The sequence below is a fragment of the Perna viridis genome, chromosome 15, assembly GCF_037379345.1.
Source record: "Perna viridis isolate PV_CMFRI_1.1 ecotype Kerala chromosome 15, ASM3737934v1, whole genome shotgun sequence".
NCBI lineage: Eukaryota > Metazoa > Mollusca > Bivalvia > Mytilida > Mytilidae > Perna > Perna viridis.
This window is the reverse complement of record NC_142459.1, coordinates 24,213,826-24,229,896: the sequence shown is the minus strand read 5'-3', so window position 1 is coordinate 24,229,896 and position 16,071 is coordinate 24,213,826. Positions and strand designations below refer to the sequence as shown.

At 34.3% G+C, this 16,071-nt stretch overlaps 2 protein-coding genes across 3 annotated transcripts; one reads left to right on the top strand and one right to left on the bottom strand.

The window, feature by feature from the left end:
* The first annotated feature begins 5,645 nt into the window (after positions 1–5,645).
* LOC148597557 (complement C1q tumor necrosis factor-related protein 3-like) lies at positions 5,646–7,182 on the top strand. Its single transcript, XM_088563382.1, has 2 exons — positions 5,646–6,006; positions 6,728–7,182. Exons 1-2 carry the CDS (start codon positions 5,751–5,753, stop codon positions 7,138–7,140), a joined length of 669 nt encoding a protein of 222 aa, XP_088419508.1. The 5' UTR covers positions 5,646–5,750; the 3' UTR covers positions 7,141–7,182.
* A 1,538-nt stretch (positions 7,183–8,720) lies between these two features.
* Positions 8,721–12,783, bottom strand: LOC148597556 (uncharacterized). 2 transcript variants are annotated; one of them, XM_088563400.1, is made up of 6 exons: positions 12,644–12,783; positions 12,113–12,131; positions 11,556–11,729; positions 10,012–10,104; positions 9,297–9,392; positions 8,721–9,042 (listed from the first exon to the last, which is right to left on the bottom strand). In XM_088563400.1, exons 1-6 carry the CDS (start codon positions 12,686–12,688, stop codon positions 8,837–8,839), a joined length of 633 nt encoding a protein of 210 aa, XP_088419526.1. In that variant the 5' UTR covers positions 12,689–12,783; the 3' UTR covers positions 8,721–8,836. The 2 variants fall into 2 exon arrangements, with proteins under 2 accessions (XP_088419526.1, XP_088419527.1); XM_088563401.1 differs by lacking the exon at positions 11,556–11,729 and having other exon boundaries at positions 12,644–12,777.
* Between the last annotated feature and the right edge of the window lie 3,288 nt (positions 12,784–16,071).

Here is a 16,071-nt window from a genome sequence, read left to right as displayed (position 1 = left end):
GGTTGAAACTTTAATTTCTCGCTTATTTTATCACAAAAGATATCTACATTGCACCCAATGTAAAAGAATTTTTCAAAACTTTAACCTAAAAAAAAATATCTGTGCGCACCCCCTCCCAATCTAAAATCCTGAATCCGCCACTGTAAACCATTATAACACATATAAGGATTTCATAAAATAATTCTAACTTGAACCAATCTAGCTGTTATATTCCCTGGAATATGATATTTCCCATTTAAAATCACCTCCTTTTAGCACAGGGTAGCTTTCTGAAATACTAAATTATTGAAGAAATTATGTAAAAATGCAGTTGAGTACAAAGGTGCCAGTGACATATTTTTTATGATCTACATTTGTACATCTAAACAAACAATCCCTCAAGATCACACGAGTGTGGCAGTTCATGGGTTTGATTCCTTGTTGAGACACACCAGAATATAAAATTGGTAGCCATGCACTGCTTCTCTGCCTAGCCTGTGCCGGATGAGAGGTTGAATTATGAATGGTTGGTAGGGAAACAGAATAATGAGTCTGACTACCTACTTGCAGGCTGTTACTACTGTCAGGTCAAGCACCAGGCAAGGTAAGACATGGACAGTATTAAAGTGACAAGTGAATATGAAAAGCTAGCTATCAATTTCAATATGCCTTGAAAACACAGGCCCCCATATAAGACAGAGCCTTGCTCTCTAAGTATTACCTATCTTGTGTAGTAATGGGGGCTGTGCCTTAATATTATGTTTTGTAGTCCACCATGGCATGGCCATGTAGAATATAATTTGCTACATTGTACCTAAGACTTTGAAAATAATACATTGTCAAACTGTAATTTATAGAGGATTAAGTCCCCATAATGGTACTCAATAGCAATAGAATCTGATACGTACAATCAACTTGTACAATATGCCAGTGCTCGCAGTCGTTGCACAAGTTCTTCCTTCGTCCGATTTCTCCTTCTGACAGTGCAGTAGATGCAGCATAATCTTATAGAGTAATAGTAATTATTTACAATTTCCAATTACGAAACAAAGAATGGTGAACAGTTCTTGGTCTATGAAGTTCAAACAAGAGCACGATCAAAAATAACCTACAATGCTCGTATACTGAAGAATAATGAGCATATGAATACGAAATATCACCAAGAAGATGCAAACTGCAATCATTGTAATGTCTATATACGCCATGGTTATTCACAATCCTAAAACTAAAATATATGAAACTTATAGACGGTGGAACATAGACTTGAAATTCTCTTACGAAGATGTACACATTTCTGACTCAAAATGCTAGTATTCTTATATACATGTACTTCAAGTAAGTATCGTTTGCATCCTATACCATTTTGTCAATTAAACATACATGGTTTTTATTGATTTATTTATATTTCTTTCACCTGATATGTTTAAATTACCACGAATCTATTAATTGTTGTTGATGTATTTTTAAATTAATGCCTTGAAAATTTAAAAAAAGTTGTAGTATCGATATGTAAATTCCATACAGTGTATTATGTAGAATCATGGATCAATTTTTGTTAATGAGAGAATCGTGTGACAAATTTAAAATTTCACTATCGACTGACTGTGAATGATAATAGCGGAAACATATGGTATGAGATTTCGAAATTCACAAGTATATATATTTCATTTGATCGTCATAATTTCTAGCTATTACATGTATTTTTTTTTTTTTATTTTTTTTTTTTTTTTTGCTTTTATGTTGTAGAATTTACCTGAATAAAATTGTTAAACCTTTTCAAAGTAAACCTAGAAAAAACAAGTAGTGTAAACACACTATTATTATAATATGATGATTGTCGTGTTTGTCCGTTATAATGTGAGTTTTTATCTGTAAAAGAAATATATTTTTGATCATTTTAAAAACTCGATTTTTTTTCTTTTTTGGCCTGGAAGAAACTTTGACCATATTACTCTCCTTCTGGTTACTTTTAGCACTGTAAATATTTACCCAGAGACCCTGTTTAATAAGTTGTTATATTTTATTACATAGTTTTTGTTTGTGATTTTAGGACGTTTGCAGTTCTATTTATTTTTTTTCGTCATATCAATATCAACAGACTTCATTTGTGACTTCTTCAATATGAGTCAATGGACTGAAAATGTTAAAATGAGGTTAAAGGTTTAGAGCAGTGTTTGTATTTAATGAAAGTGGTCTCATTTTAAAAGTACGAAGAAATTCAGCCAATAAAATTGTCTTATTGCTTTCTTGTGCAATAACAATTAAGCAGTAACAATTATATGTTTACAGATATTTATGTAGATGTCCAAAATGTGACTCAAAATGCATCGGTCAATCCATAGACTTTTCATCACACTGAATCAAGTCTCTCATCGACAATGTCTAAATTTGATAATAATTGTACACATTGACTGATGAAGTTATTCTCACGGTTTGTGATAAAAAAGATTAATCAAGGAACCAAGGTTACAGCGGTAATTAAAAGAATGTAATCCAGGGACCAGACCAGACATTGAAAACATACATACACAACAAAGAACATAAAGTAACTAAAATCATACATACAAAGTAAAAAAAAGCAAATGAACAACTCGGAATCCGCTAAAAACTGGGAGCATGGACCAGGTGCATCGGTATGGTAAGAGATGCAAGTGTGAACACTTTCGAGCCAAACTTTCTGGAGCCCATAAATACTGTTTATCGATTTGACAAATCTTTAAAATTAACTTTACTATCATAAAGAATGACGTAGAAAATCGTCAAGCTAAACTTGAAGTTGAGTATCAAAAACACTAATAGCACCGATAAAAAATAGAAATACATTTAACACTGTGATGCAGAAACGGTCTTGTTCCAAAGAAATTGTCAAGTTAAAAAGAAAAAAATATATATACGGGAAGAGACCAGGCAGCGGAAAATCTGTCTTTCTTCAGAAAATGATAAAAAATCTTTCTTCAAATAAAAAAAAATAATTGAATTCTAAAAATACTAAGTACAACAAATGTATTTTTCTAGTCTGGAGTCTTTAAAATGAATTGACGATATAGATAGCCGTTTCTATCTGTTTCAATTTTAAAACACCCTGCCTGGTCAGTTCCAAGATCAAGGGCAGTGGGAGGGGAAACATTTTTTTTTTATTGCGAACTGGCAGACCAACAAATCCAAAGGTGGCAATGTGATAACAAACCTGGATTCTCCAGTTTAAAATGAAGAAGATATACACGATACTCCTGATCAAGCTCCTAGAGAAGACTGATTTTAATACTTGCCCAATCACAATGAAATCATAAAAGCCCTATAGAGAATAAAGACCGAAAAAGCCTCATGGCCGTACCAAATTCCCTGCTGAGGTCATGGAGATCTGCCTTGAAAATACCTACAAAATCTTGATTGGTTGATTGATTGATTGATATTGGGATTTAACTCCCGAGCAGCAATATATCAGCTATATATATAGGCGATGAATATGAAATAGATGATAAAATAATCATGAATGATGATGAAACGAAAAATAGGATAGGGCACAAGGATAACGTAGTCGACATGTTTTGGCTGCCACTGTGAATTGGGACAGGTGTGTAGAGTCGGGAAATTTAACTTTCTTTGGCGGAACCCAATGGTTTCTACCACAGAATACTACAGACGGGTAATTTAAAGTGCGAGGAACGTGGAACCACTATGGTTTTTAGTCAGCCTTTCAGTATTACAGCCTGTCAAACCTAGCATGTAAAATGCCATGTTTACCCCATTTCATTGCCTGAAGCACACAGCACAGTTGCTCTAGTCTACCGCCAGGGTTCTGACTGAGCACTATTTAGTGCAGGCGTAGCGCTGCTGTGGGCCTATTTTTGACACCTGGACCTGCCTGGCGTCCATAGAATGACAATCACCCCTCTACTTTTACTACAAGCTTTATGCTGCTGCGGGCATATTCGTTTGACACCTGGACCTGCATGGGGTCCATAGAATGACCCCTCTACATCAACTTCGTTTGACTTGAAAAAGGAGTTCGACATATTTGACAGAAATACTGTTTGGAAGGTACTATGACACTTTAGAATTCCCGTCAAATAGTAAAGATTGTCCGAGGACTCTACAAAAACACCAAATGCAAAGTCATCCACAATGCAACACTTTCACCATCCTTCAATGTACATACAGGAATACACCAAGGTGGTCTCCTATCACCCCTTATTTTCAATATAAGTGTGCAAGGATTTTATTTAGATAAAATGTACAATAATGAATATACTCATAGATTGGTTCTTGCCTAATTGATCTTTTTGGGGTGCTTAAAGTTCTATGTACATTTATACAAGGTGATCACTCTGGATTGGCCATGCATAATTGATTGTGATCTGGGCTGCTTCAATGCACTAGTTCCAGACTTTCTCGTGCTATCGGAGGGGAAGCTTTACGGTCTCTATGTGTTCCAAACTTTCTCGCGCTCTGTTATAGTTAAGAAAAAAAAGCAGCTTTTCATCCAACTCCTGGCAACAGACAAATCCATGTCGTGTTTAGACCGAGTAAATTTCATGCAACCTTCACCAAAAATATGGAGTGGTTAGGAGTATTTAATTATTTGATGTATAGATATATATTATAAATCTACAGCCACATCAGTTTTAGAGAAGAACATCATTTTGATCACCAAGAATTGAAAGATGTGTATATTATAGTGCCTAAATACAAGAAACGAATGTGGAAAAATCGTGATTTTGAAATTCCCACCCCATTTGTTAAGTCATTTTTTTAGTAGCTGATGGTGGTGTAAATCTTCTTATTTATCCTTTTTTAGGTCTTAACAAGAATAAAATATCTGATTGTACTGAATCTTTACTTTATTATGCTTCCTTGATATCTATATTATATTTTCAATTTATTCTTAAGGTAAAGTTGACTGACAAAAAATATATGCCATATTTCTGAAAAAATAAATACAATTCATTTGCTATCGAAGAAAATAAAATAATTTTAAAACGAGCAAATAACTACAAATGTATTTAAAAACATTGAAAATCCCTGCATTCCCATCACTGTAAAAATGATAGGTGCCTAAGTACTTCTCTGTCAAAAAATCAGGCGAAATGTGTACAAGGTGGGACGCATGCAGAAAAACAACACAGTTTGTATTATCAAAGTATTAAAGTATTATTTATATCGCAAAACCTCTAGATGTTTGTAATGTTTTACAAATATTGTTACGTCGCATATAGTTTATGTGTACTATTGAAAATGGAAAAATGGCGGAAAATGCCCCAACACTACTTCCCTATATAAACAGTCAATAAATATTTCTTCACGGGTGTTTCAGGGTAAATTTTTAGTCTTTCGGGTTTTTGTCTAAAGGTATGGAATATATTTGCGGCAATAAAGATCAAATTGAGAAAAATGATGCGCCACATATTATCTGATTCTTACACAAAGTGGTATTTGTCTCCATGGTTACCTGGAATATGCACAGAGTGGTATTTGTTTCCATGGATTCCTAGAATATTTACAGAGTGGTATGTTTTTCCATGGATTCCTAGAATATTTACAGAGTGGTATTTGTTTCCATGGTTTCCTAGAATATGTTTTGCAATACTCGGTTTAATCCAAAAGATATCACGCACATCGACAATTAATTTATCCTGCTGTTACTGTTTTTTTTTCATAAAAGAATGACGTGCATAAACAGTACTGCCTGTATTCAAAAAAGGTGATGTGTTTTTTCTGTTGTAGAGAGCATTAGCGTGTTTTAAATCTTCGGTCTAAAATTAGTTATTATCATGTTATCGTCAACCGTCTTGCTGGTAGTAGTAACAGCTGCTGTAACCATTCAGGTACACTCATCTGGTCCTCTATCGCGAAACAGTCTAGAAAACCGTCTTACCACCTTAGAGGCTACTGTATACCAGCTAGGATGCAATCTCCGTTGGCAAAATAAATTTAAAGCCCTGCAGACCAAAATAAAAAAAATGGATACCAGATTTCAGAAAATTCAGAAGTATTTACAGGAAAAAGTACGGAATTCTGTCATGAAAGGTATAGTTCATATTATCCATGTCTTCTCTTTGACCCTGGATTTTTTTTTTTTTTTTTTTTTTTTTTTTTTCGTCTTTGCTGTCTTCAACTTTATTGCTTAATATTTGCTGCAAAATTGTAGGGCAAGGATCAAATTTACAAGGAATTTTCCATTCTGCAATTATACGTGAAATTGTGATTTTGAAGTGGTTACTTTTCATGTCAACAATTTCAAAAAGAAATTACAAAATTCTAATTCCGAAGTTTGATAAAAAAAAAAGGTTGCTGTCAGAGAAACCTTAGAATGTATTAGTCTATTTCAGGTTATCTACAAAAAAGCATAAGTCCAACCTTTGTCAACGCCGTGTACATGTTTTTTTTGCGAACTTGTATTAATATTTAGTTTTTGATCCCTTGTGATCTTGGGAAATTGGGAAATCTAACAGCAAGATCATTAAGCTTAAATCAAAGGTTTAAATGTTTATGAACACACACACACACACACACACACATGCACACACATTTTATCTTAGTAAAACCAAGGTCAACGTAAATTTTAAATCGGACAAAATTGTTTTCGACAAACTGATAAAATACGTTTTGTTAATTAATTGAAATTTAAAGAGAAAACTATGGAGTGATTATGATACGATGTACATGTACCTTATTACAAGAGTTTAAGTGTGTGTTTTTTTTTTTTTTTTTTTTTTTTTTTATTTTCTCTTCTTCTTCTTCTTTATAGATAATGAAGGCATCGTTGTTAATAAGAAACAAATCGCATTTCACGCAAGCTTGCAATCATCTGTAACACTGAGTGGTGTAATGAATGTTATTTTCGGCAGTGTAATCAGCAATACCGGAGGAGCATATAACCCAAAAAATGGCTATTTTAAAGCACCCAGTAACGGACTCTATTTCTTTGCTTGTACGTTCTTAAAAGAGTCGACCCCATATCTCCGCCTTCAGATGGTGAAAACTAATAAGGAAGTAATAGCACAGGGTCATGCCGAAGACAGTTATGCCGATGCCGGGTCAATGGTAGCTACCGTCTTTCTTAATCAACATGAGACAGTTTCCATTCGACATCATCCATCTTTTGGTCATGAAAGAATGCACGGTGACTGGAGTTTCTTCACTGGATATATGTTGAACTGAATTATATTCTTAATTTAACAAATAAAGTTCTTAACAGTACAATTCATTGTCTTCGTATCTTCCTTGTATGACTTGTCTGGTGGCTACAATTTTGTTGATCTTTTAATTGAATGTAAGGACCATTCCTTTTATTGTAGACTGGAAAGTGACATCTTGTAGTATTTTTTCTAGACCATCAATGTGTGTATTATTCCTTTTCTCAAACCAAACACTACACAAATAATGCACCCGAAAATTTTCGATGTCGTTTTTTGTTTGTTTGTTTGTTTGTTTTAGCGACACCAAAATTCTAGATTAACGGGAGAGGCGATTACTGAAATAAAAATGTATTTGAATCTCCAAACAGGGGAATACAACTTCAAAATGTCCGGAAAAACTGGATCGTTTGTGTCTTTCCGAAACTTTTACTGATAATGCAATTTTTCGCTAATAGGGGGATCAACAAACTTACAAAAAATTACTGTTGGTATGGGGTTTACAAAATTCACTTGAGAGGGAAATAAATGTAAACAGTAAGAAACAGAATATGAAGTGATACACATTTACAATAAAACTACTTAAAATAGACTTTGCTGTTACAAATAATAAAAAACAAACATCTGTTAAAAGCCGGATTGTTTGTCCGGTCCTTCGATTTATTTTACTCCAGTTATATCTGGGCATGAACTGGATGTCATTACACTTCTGGATCATGGCGGTGTTATGACAGACCTTTTTTAGAATGCACAATAAAGACCTCGCAGGTAAAGGTCTGTCTTGTGCATTCTAAATTTGTAATTCCCACACTCCATCTCTTTATGCAAATCAGATAGGGGATTATTCATGCATGTTGCTAGAAGATTGAAGTCATCACTACAGAAGTTTTATGGTCGTCATCATGAACTCGTGGATCGCTATGGTTTATCCATCTGCACCATGACAACTGATTTATTCAACGGGTCTTAGTTTTCCTTTCCTCGTATGTCTACCCCGGACTTGACTTTTTATGAGCAACTCGGTGTGTGTTTCTAGGAAAGCAGAGGACCCTTACCCTACCGGTGTACCTGGTCCATGCTCCCAGTTTTTAGTGCAGTCCGAGTTGCTCATTTTCTTTTGTTACTTTGTATGTATGATTTTAATTACTTTATGTTCTTTGTTGTGTATATCTGTTTTCCATGTCTGGTCTTTGTCCCGGGATTACATTCTTTTGATTACCGCTATAACCTTGGTTCCCTTGATTACTCTGTCAAAAATCACATTTTTTATTCCTAAATGGGTGTATGACATTAGCCCATTGCAGCAGTTATCGTTCTTGATTTGGTTTTAAGTGGGAGATGAATGTGTTGATTTTTTAAACAGAGTGGTAGTTAATCTTTTAACGGTGCTTTCCGTTATACGGTTTATTCAACTTAAAACAAAATTCGTCTTCCATTATTGGTACGAATCCTGTGGCGTGGCGATTATTGGTAATGGCGAACCAGACGAACAGAAAATAGAATTAGAGAAAGTTGCTTCGTACCAGTTAATGGAAAACAAACCTGGTGTCTTAATATACAGTAAATGTCTCAACTTACAGGTGGTTGATTAAGCATAACATATAACTGCCTTAATTCATTTATTATTTTTTCATATTCAAAATTAACTGGATTTCAACGATAACTATCTTCAGTTAAATAATAAACAAACAAGCGACAGTTGCAAATAATATTTTAAACAATTATAAATATTTGTCATATGCCATTGGGTAGATCGGATGGTTGTATCTTGGTCGAACGCACTTCCGGGTACAACCGTAAGTACAGCATTTTTTACTTCCGATACAATCATTGTCTGATTTACATCCATGCTGTAATTTCATTGGACATTCAATATTTGATTCGGTACCCTTCGGACATTTTCCAATTGGACGTGGAGGAGGAAAAGCTAAAAAAAAACAGTAATGGAAAGATTTATTTGTAAAAATATGTATGAAGTTATTACTAACAGGAAGTTTAAAACCAAAAATATCAAAATTATATAGATATTCTACGACAGATTTTAAGGTAATCTTGCTTTCATATCCAGCTCTTTTACAATCAAGAAACTTCAATAACACTATAAATGAATTAGTTTGAAGAAAACAGATCTTAAGTTGACAGAATTTTGTGTTTGTCTTAACCATTAAACAGAATACTTACGACCAGGTAGACAGCTACATGTCTGACAACCTTTTCCATCAGTTCTATATCCATGATGACAGGGTCTCAGGCATCTAGGCATCGGACAAGGAAACGCTATTAAGATGTAAATGTAAAAATATATCTATATTATATACACCTTTTTGCCTTCTTAGTTTGTTTTGTCAAAAATAGATGAATAGATGACGATTGTGTGTTTTTTTTTAGATATTATATTGTTTTAATTCGCTTCTCAAAAAGCGATAAATTCTTTGTTTTTGTTTTTGTTTTTGTTTTTTATTTTTTTTTAATTCGTTTTTCGAGAAATGAAACAGCAGTTATGTTGCTAGTATGATATATTTCGACTGAGTTCCCTGGCTAGGTATCCCGGATGTTAGACTTTGCATATTAATTCAAATTGGATATTACTAAATGTATGACAGCTCTGCTGACATAATGCTTGTGCGGGTGATTGACGAAAACTTTAAAATTAAGGGTTACGGACTTACGGTTGCAAAACCTACCACGGGGAGGATCCAGACACTTTGAAAAGGAGGGTGCCAGCTGGGGTTCCTCAAAAAAGAGATGCTAGGACATTAGTTTGTCAATGTTTTTGTCAATTTCACGCATGCAAATAACAACCTTTTTTCTATAAAAGGGAGGGGTGACAATCCCTGCACTCCACCCCCACAACTGGATCTGCATTTAAAGTTACATGTGAACACATTGTACTTACGTTCTGGGTTGCATCTACACGTAGGACATCCGCGACTGTTCATGACATTACCATAGGGACAGTATATCATGCACACAGGTCCACATAAAGGCTCTGGAAGTAAATTAAGTTTCAAATGAATGTATTATACACACAAGGGTGGTGATCTTGTTGGATTGAAATATTTTATATCGCTGTTTTAATGTTTAAGTGTAAGCCCCTGTAAGAATCAGGCAGTAGGTGAAACATATAAAAAAACATCATATTAATATCCTACTTGACCACTGAGATAAAATTTCATTGTATACTGAAAATGAACATTTCAAGGGCAGATAACTCTGTCAAAACCTCAATTTTGTAACATTCTAATGAAACATTTCTGAGCAAATACAATTATGGAGAATTCAAATAATGGTCTTTTTTTAAAAAGAGGAAAGCTTTTTTGAGTGATATGTTATTGTCATATCGGTGGGGTTTTGACATGCATGTTTCTGATTTTTACAATATTGCAAGATTCTTACAAAGTTTAACGCTTACACATATTTGTAATGAATCTGTCGGTTTTTTTTTTTACTGTAGGTCAATGGCCAAAGAAAACTATTGCTGAACATTACTACCAACAACTTTTAAATATAGTTTCCACTGCAAAGCATAAATTTATTTATTCGATCTAAAAAGAAATTTATAAATCGTTACGTGTTTACCCGGGCTCTGACACAAAAGACTTTCTAGAAGCAACCGTCTATAAACTGTCATGGTAACATTTATGAATTTACCAATGTACATATCCAGATTAAAAACGTACGGTAGACTACATTGGGCATATAAACGACATACCCACAGACAGGAGGTTTGGGGTTTTACAATGACCCCCTTTTTTAATTATAAAGCTTTAACATTATTAAATCTTCAAGTTTGTACAACAACTACCGGTTGGAAGCAGAAAAAAAGTTAAAAAAAACGAGCTTAAAATTTATGGAGCACTATTAAAATCGGGAACTTTTGTAAAATTATGCACCACCCCCTTTGCCGTACACCATGAAATGTTCTAGTTACGGACCTGTTAGAAATACTAGTACATTGTATATGTCTTTTAAGTGTCAGTATATGTAAGAATCAAGCAGTGGAAAAACATGGTATGAAAATGAAACACGAATTTGAAAGTTTAACTTGATTATTTGCACCATCAGATTCAAGTAAAATAAGCAAGATTATTCATATCATTTTGGTAGATTGAAATGTAATTTCATTGAAATGCACTGAAAATGGACATTTCAAGGGCAGACAATTTCGTCAAATCTTATTTTTTCTAACATTCTATTGAAAAATTTTGAGCAAATCTAGTGGTGCAGATATCAAATATCGGTCTTTTCCGATAGAGAAATCTTCATAAGGTGGAATTATACAGTCAGATTGGTGAGGTTTTGTTATCCATGTATTTCAGAATTTTCTAAGTTTACCTGATTCGTATAAATACTTTCACTTAAGTGATAAAATATTTATTAATGTATCTAAATATTGTAACACGTAGCACCTTTCTTTAATATTTGCTGTTTTATAATCACCTTGTTTAAAGTGTTCACATCTTTTCTTGCAAGCTCTCTGTGACTTAAAATTATTATCATTCCCTCCACAGCCCCCGTAAGTAAATATTTCACATCGATTTGTTTTACGATTGTAAAAATATCGCGGCATTGATGCCTTACAGTGCCCAGTTTCCTTAGGAAGCATGCATACATCTGTAAATGGGATAAAAGCGTTAAGTTTGCATTGATTTGTAGATTATATTCTGAAACGAATCAAGGTGTATGACACTGACCAAACAGAGAAATGGAGAGATTATATTAACCTTGGTTCCCTTGATTACTCATTCTTCCGAAATAATTAGTTTTTTTTTTCTCTCGTTTACTGCAAGCAAGCATTTCATATGACAAGTTTTCTGCGTTTTTTATACGTATATCAGCTCAAATTAAAGCATGCACAACTTAAGTATCTGGGCGGATCCAGAGTTTCTGAAAATGGATGTGGGGGTCCAGTTTATTTTTTCCTCATTTCTTAGCAATTTCGCATAAAATGTTCCAAATTCTCCAAAAAAAAATGTACTACGTAATAACTAACTTACCGATAGGTGGGGATCGGGCCTGAAAAAGAAATAATTACATCTACATGCACGTATTATATCGTTGGTTACCGATGACTTAATGACAAAAAATGGAGGACGGATAAATTTTTTGGTAAATCCCAGGACAAGTAGTGTCTCTTTGCCACTTGGACTGTCACCGACCAGTCTTAGGTCCGATAATTAGTAGCGGAAGGTATAGTATTGTCAGATGAATTAAGCTCTCCGATAACATGTTACAAAAAGCTAAAAGTGTGCAATGTCAGACTTACAATTTAGTTTACACGCGTATTTTTTTCACGACTGCAATGATATGCATGTACAGGTACATGAATGTATCAAAAGATTCAATGTGTTTCCCACTCCCTCCCCCCTCCCCTTTTCTTTTTTTTATTTATCTGACCAGAAGGATTTCTGTGGCAGTATTGAATTGTATTGAAGTTTTGTAGACAAAAAAAAAAAAAACAAAACAAAACAAAACAAAAACAAAAAACAAAACAAAAACAAAACAACAACGACAACGAAATTGTTTACCTGTATATATGTAATTACCACTGAGATACACAATACCAATAACATCTTTATACTAGAGCTGTAACGATATAACTATCTGTTTATTGTCATTCTTTATATAGCTTTGTAAAACTATTTTGTTTACATATTCGTCATACATGTTTTACCTATACACCACAAACTGTACATCCTGTTTGCTGTAGTGTAATTAATTCTAGGAATGTTTCAAATTGTAACATGGTGTAATGATCAACTAAAGAATCTGGCGTATTCATTTGTTAAAATATGGATAGACGTACATTTGTTATTGATTCTTGCCTTTTTTTAGATTGTATGACTAACTTACGATTATCACCTTAACAACAAATATTAATTGGTTCTTTGTGGGTCTGCCATGTAAGGGTTGCATTAGGAAACAACCATTTATTGCATACATGACAAACCAGGATCAAATGTGAATTATATTTACACTGAATGTCCTAAAGCTTGACCAAAATTGTGAATACAAATCTGGAGTCAAACAATTTTACCATTTATTCCCTATAACATGAGTGATGATATACATGTACATGTACATGTGTTTTGTCTAAGTGCAATATCGTGTAATTTATTTATTATTTATTATTATTATTATTCTTTTTTTTAATGAATGAATCAATGTTTGTTTTTTTTTCTCTTATTTTGTTTTGTTTTTGTTTTGTTTTGTTTTGTTTTGTTTTTAACATTCAAATTGTTAAGACCACAACTTAGCAACTTTAGCGAAATGAAGAAGGTCTGAGTTTGAATACTGTACCATAAAATGAATTTATCCTACAACGTAGCTTTCTACTATACAAATAAAGGGTGTCAACTAATGCAAAGCTTTAGTCTTCAACTGCATAATACTGCCTCCTGGTTACCTATTCAGTTATGAGCAACGTCAAAAACAGGAAAAATGTAAGAGTGTACTCCATAGTATCAAATTGATAAAGGGAAGATAGAGTACATGTAATCATAGAAGGCTCTGAAAAAGTTCCCAACGATGTTAGAACTGTCAAATTTACAAGGTAAAATTTTTGGTGTTCCCTCCGCGGAACTTGAACTTGTACCGCTCTTATATCTATGGCAACATCGCCTGTACAAATTCCAGTGTCCTAGACCACTCGGCCAGCTTGGCTATATAAAAAATATAGCTTTCGCTGGCCGGACCATTCCTCCTCTTAGGATTAATATATGGCTGTAACTTATAGTACACGATGTATGGTAGTACGGGACAGGTCATCGATGTATGGTAGTACGGGACAGGTCATCTAGGTGTATATATATACATGTATATGTATAAGGCCAATAGAAGCATGATAAGAATTTGTACGAAATCAAGATTCAATGTGAAAAAATTATACATTCAGCAAATTACATGTAGCAATTCAGTTAGTAGGTACGTCCAGCATGTCTTTTCTTGAATCTGCTCATGGAATTTGCCTCCTGGGTTTCGAGAAAAATCTGAAACGAAAATTGAGCGCATACGTGTGCAATACACGTACATAAAATGCAAATGTTCAAAGGAAAACAAAGTGTATGTTTCGTTTGCCTAACGTTTAAGTGGGGATATAAAATGTATTAAAATATAGTCCCGGGAATCCCCCAGTTGTACCAAATTGTCACGTCACACGACTTATTGACTTCATTCACTCCGGGGCTTTTTGTATGTAATACAACAAACTGTTGTGACAGTTCGTTTAAGATACACCTTTTATTATTACATAGTTGTTGTGTCAACTATTTCCATCCCTGTTTTATTAATATTACCCATATGTTTTACCTTTTTGTACAAATCGATTAGAAAACTTGTTTTAAGCCTGTAAGCTGAGAAATTATATTTATTATATTTTATTATATTTTATTATATAAATTGCAATTTTTTTAAGGTCTAAAATATACCCAGTAAGCTCGTGTTGTTAAGCAAAGACAGGATGTACAGTTCATATGTTTATCGTAGGCTTTAACACAGTACAATACAAGTACAGGATAAAAAAGCACAGTTCTGAAAGGTCGACGAAATTATGGGAATACGGGAGTGCATTATGCACATGCAGAAAAAAAATTCCCTATTGCGAGTGTCCTACAATGTACAATGTACCTCGCAGTAGCGACTTACTTTTTCTTCATAGCGAGTTATCTATCTTGAATTGGCCAATTACTACATGTATCTCACCACGGCGAGTTGTCTATGATCTCGGAACGGCGACTTACATGTATTATTCTACCACAGCTATAGGACGGTTCAAAGTTTTAAAGTCATCTCTTCTGGCAGCTCAATCAGAGCAGACTCCGAAACTGTTCAGGTCGAGTCAGCTCTACGAAAATTTTTCTACGAGAGCCAGCTCTGCTAGATTTGTCAGAAAACCCGACACTGCTAGAACTGTCAAGAGAAGAGTCAGCTCTAAGAGAACTGTTCTACATGTATGAGAGTAAGTGCTGCTAGAACTGTCAAGAGAAGAGTCAGCTCTAAGAGAACTAATCTACATGTATGAGAGTAAGTGCTGCTAGAACTGTCAAGAGAAGAGTCAGCTCTAAGAGAACTGTTCTACATGTATGAGAGTAAGTGCTGCTAGAACTGTCAAGAGAAGAGTCAGCTCTAAGAGAACTGTTCTACATGTATGAGAGTAAGTGCTGCTAGAACTGTCAAGAGAAGAGTCAGCTCTAAGAGAACTAATCTACATGTATGAGAGTAAGTGCTGCTAGAACTGTCAAGAGAAGAGTCAGCTCTAAGAGAACTGTTCTACATGTATGAGAGTAAGTGCTGCTAGAACTGTCAAGAGAAGAGTCAGCTCTAAGAGAACTGTTCTACATGTATGAGAGTAAGTGCTGCTAGAACTGTCAAGAGAAGAGTCAGCTCTAAGAGAACTGTTCTACATGTATGAGAGTAAGTGCTACTAGAGCAGTGTTCATAGATGAGCAGAGTCTTTAATTTTTCATAACACAATGATGTTAGATTGTAAAATTAGCTTAAAATCCTAAAAATAATCAAATTAATAAAGCAAAGTACTCCTCGTTTGACTGCGAATACTTCATTCTCTTCGAAATCTCAAATAAATAAGAGTTACAACAAAATAATCGAATACTTATCCGATCCATGATCAAGTCAACTCCAAATTAAATCTGACAAAGTATGTAATACATGTACACCACCGGAGTAGCTGGTACTGCAATTGTCCTGACTTACATGTGTAGTACAGACATTTGAAACGAAATGGTGGGCTAAATATAGGTTTTACCGTGCGCCAAATATAACCTCTCTCTTCCATTGCGGCGTGAATATTCTGGTTATGAGGGAATGCATTTATACCTTTTTTTCTTTATGTATAAGAGTAGTATACATGATCGTTTCAGGTCGTATTTTTCGGGGGTGGGGATTAAGGGGATTAACCCCAATGTCCATGTTCATGACGTCATATCCGGTGGTCAAG

Coding starts and splice junctions, on each gene's coding strand:
- LOC148597557 (XM_088563382.1), top strand. CDS start 5,751: ATGTTATCGTCAACCGTCTTGCTGGTAGTAGTAACAGCTGCTGTAACC. Junction 6,007..6,727: donor ACGGAATTCTGTCATGAAAG/GTATAGTTCATA, acceptor TCTTCTTTATAG/ATAATGAAGGCATCGTTGTT.
- LOC148597556 (XM_088563400.1), bottom strand. CDS start 12,688: ATGTTATTGGTATTGTGTATCTCAGTGGTAATTACATATATACAG. Junction 10,105..11,555: donor ATGTGAACACTTTAAACAAG/GTGATTATAAAA, acceptor ATTTACTTCCAG/AGCCTTTATGTGGACCTGTG. Junction 9,043..9,296: donor ATGTAGCTGTCTACCTGGTC/GTAAGTATTCTG, acceptor GTTTTTTTTTAG/CTTTTCCTCCTCCACGTCCA.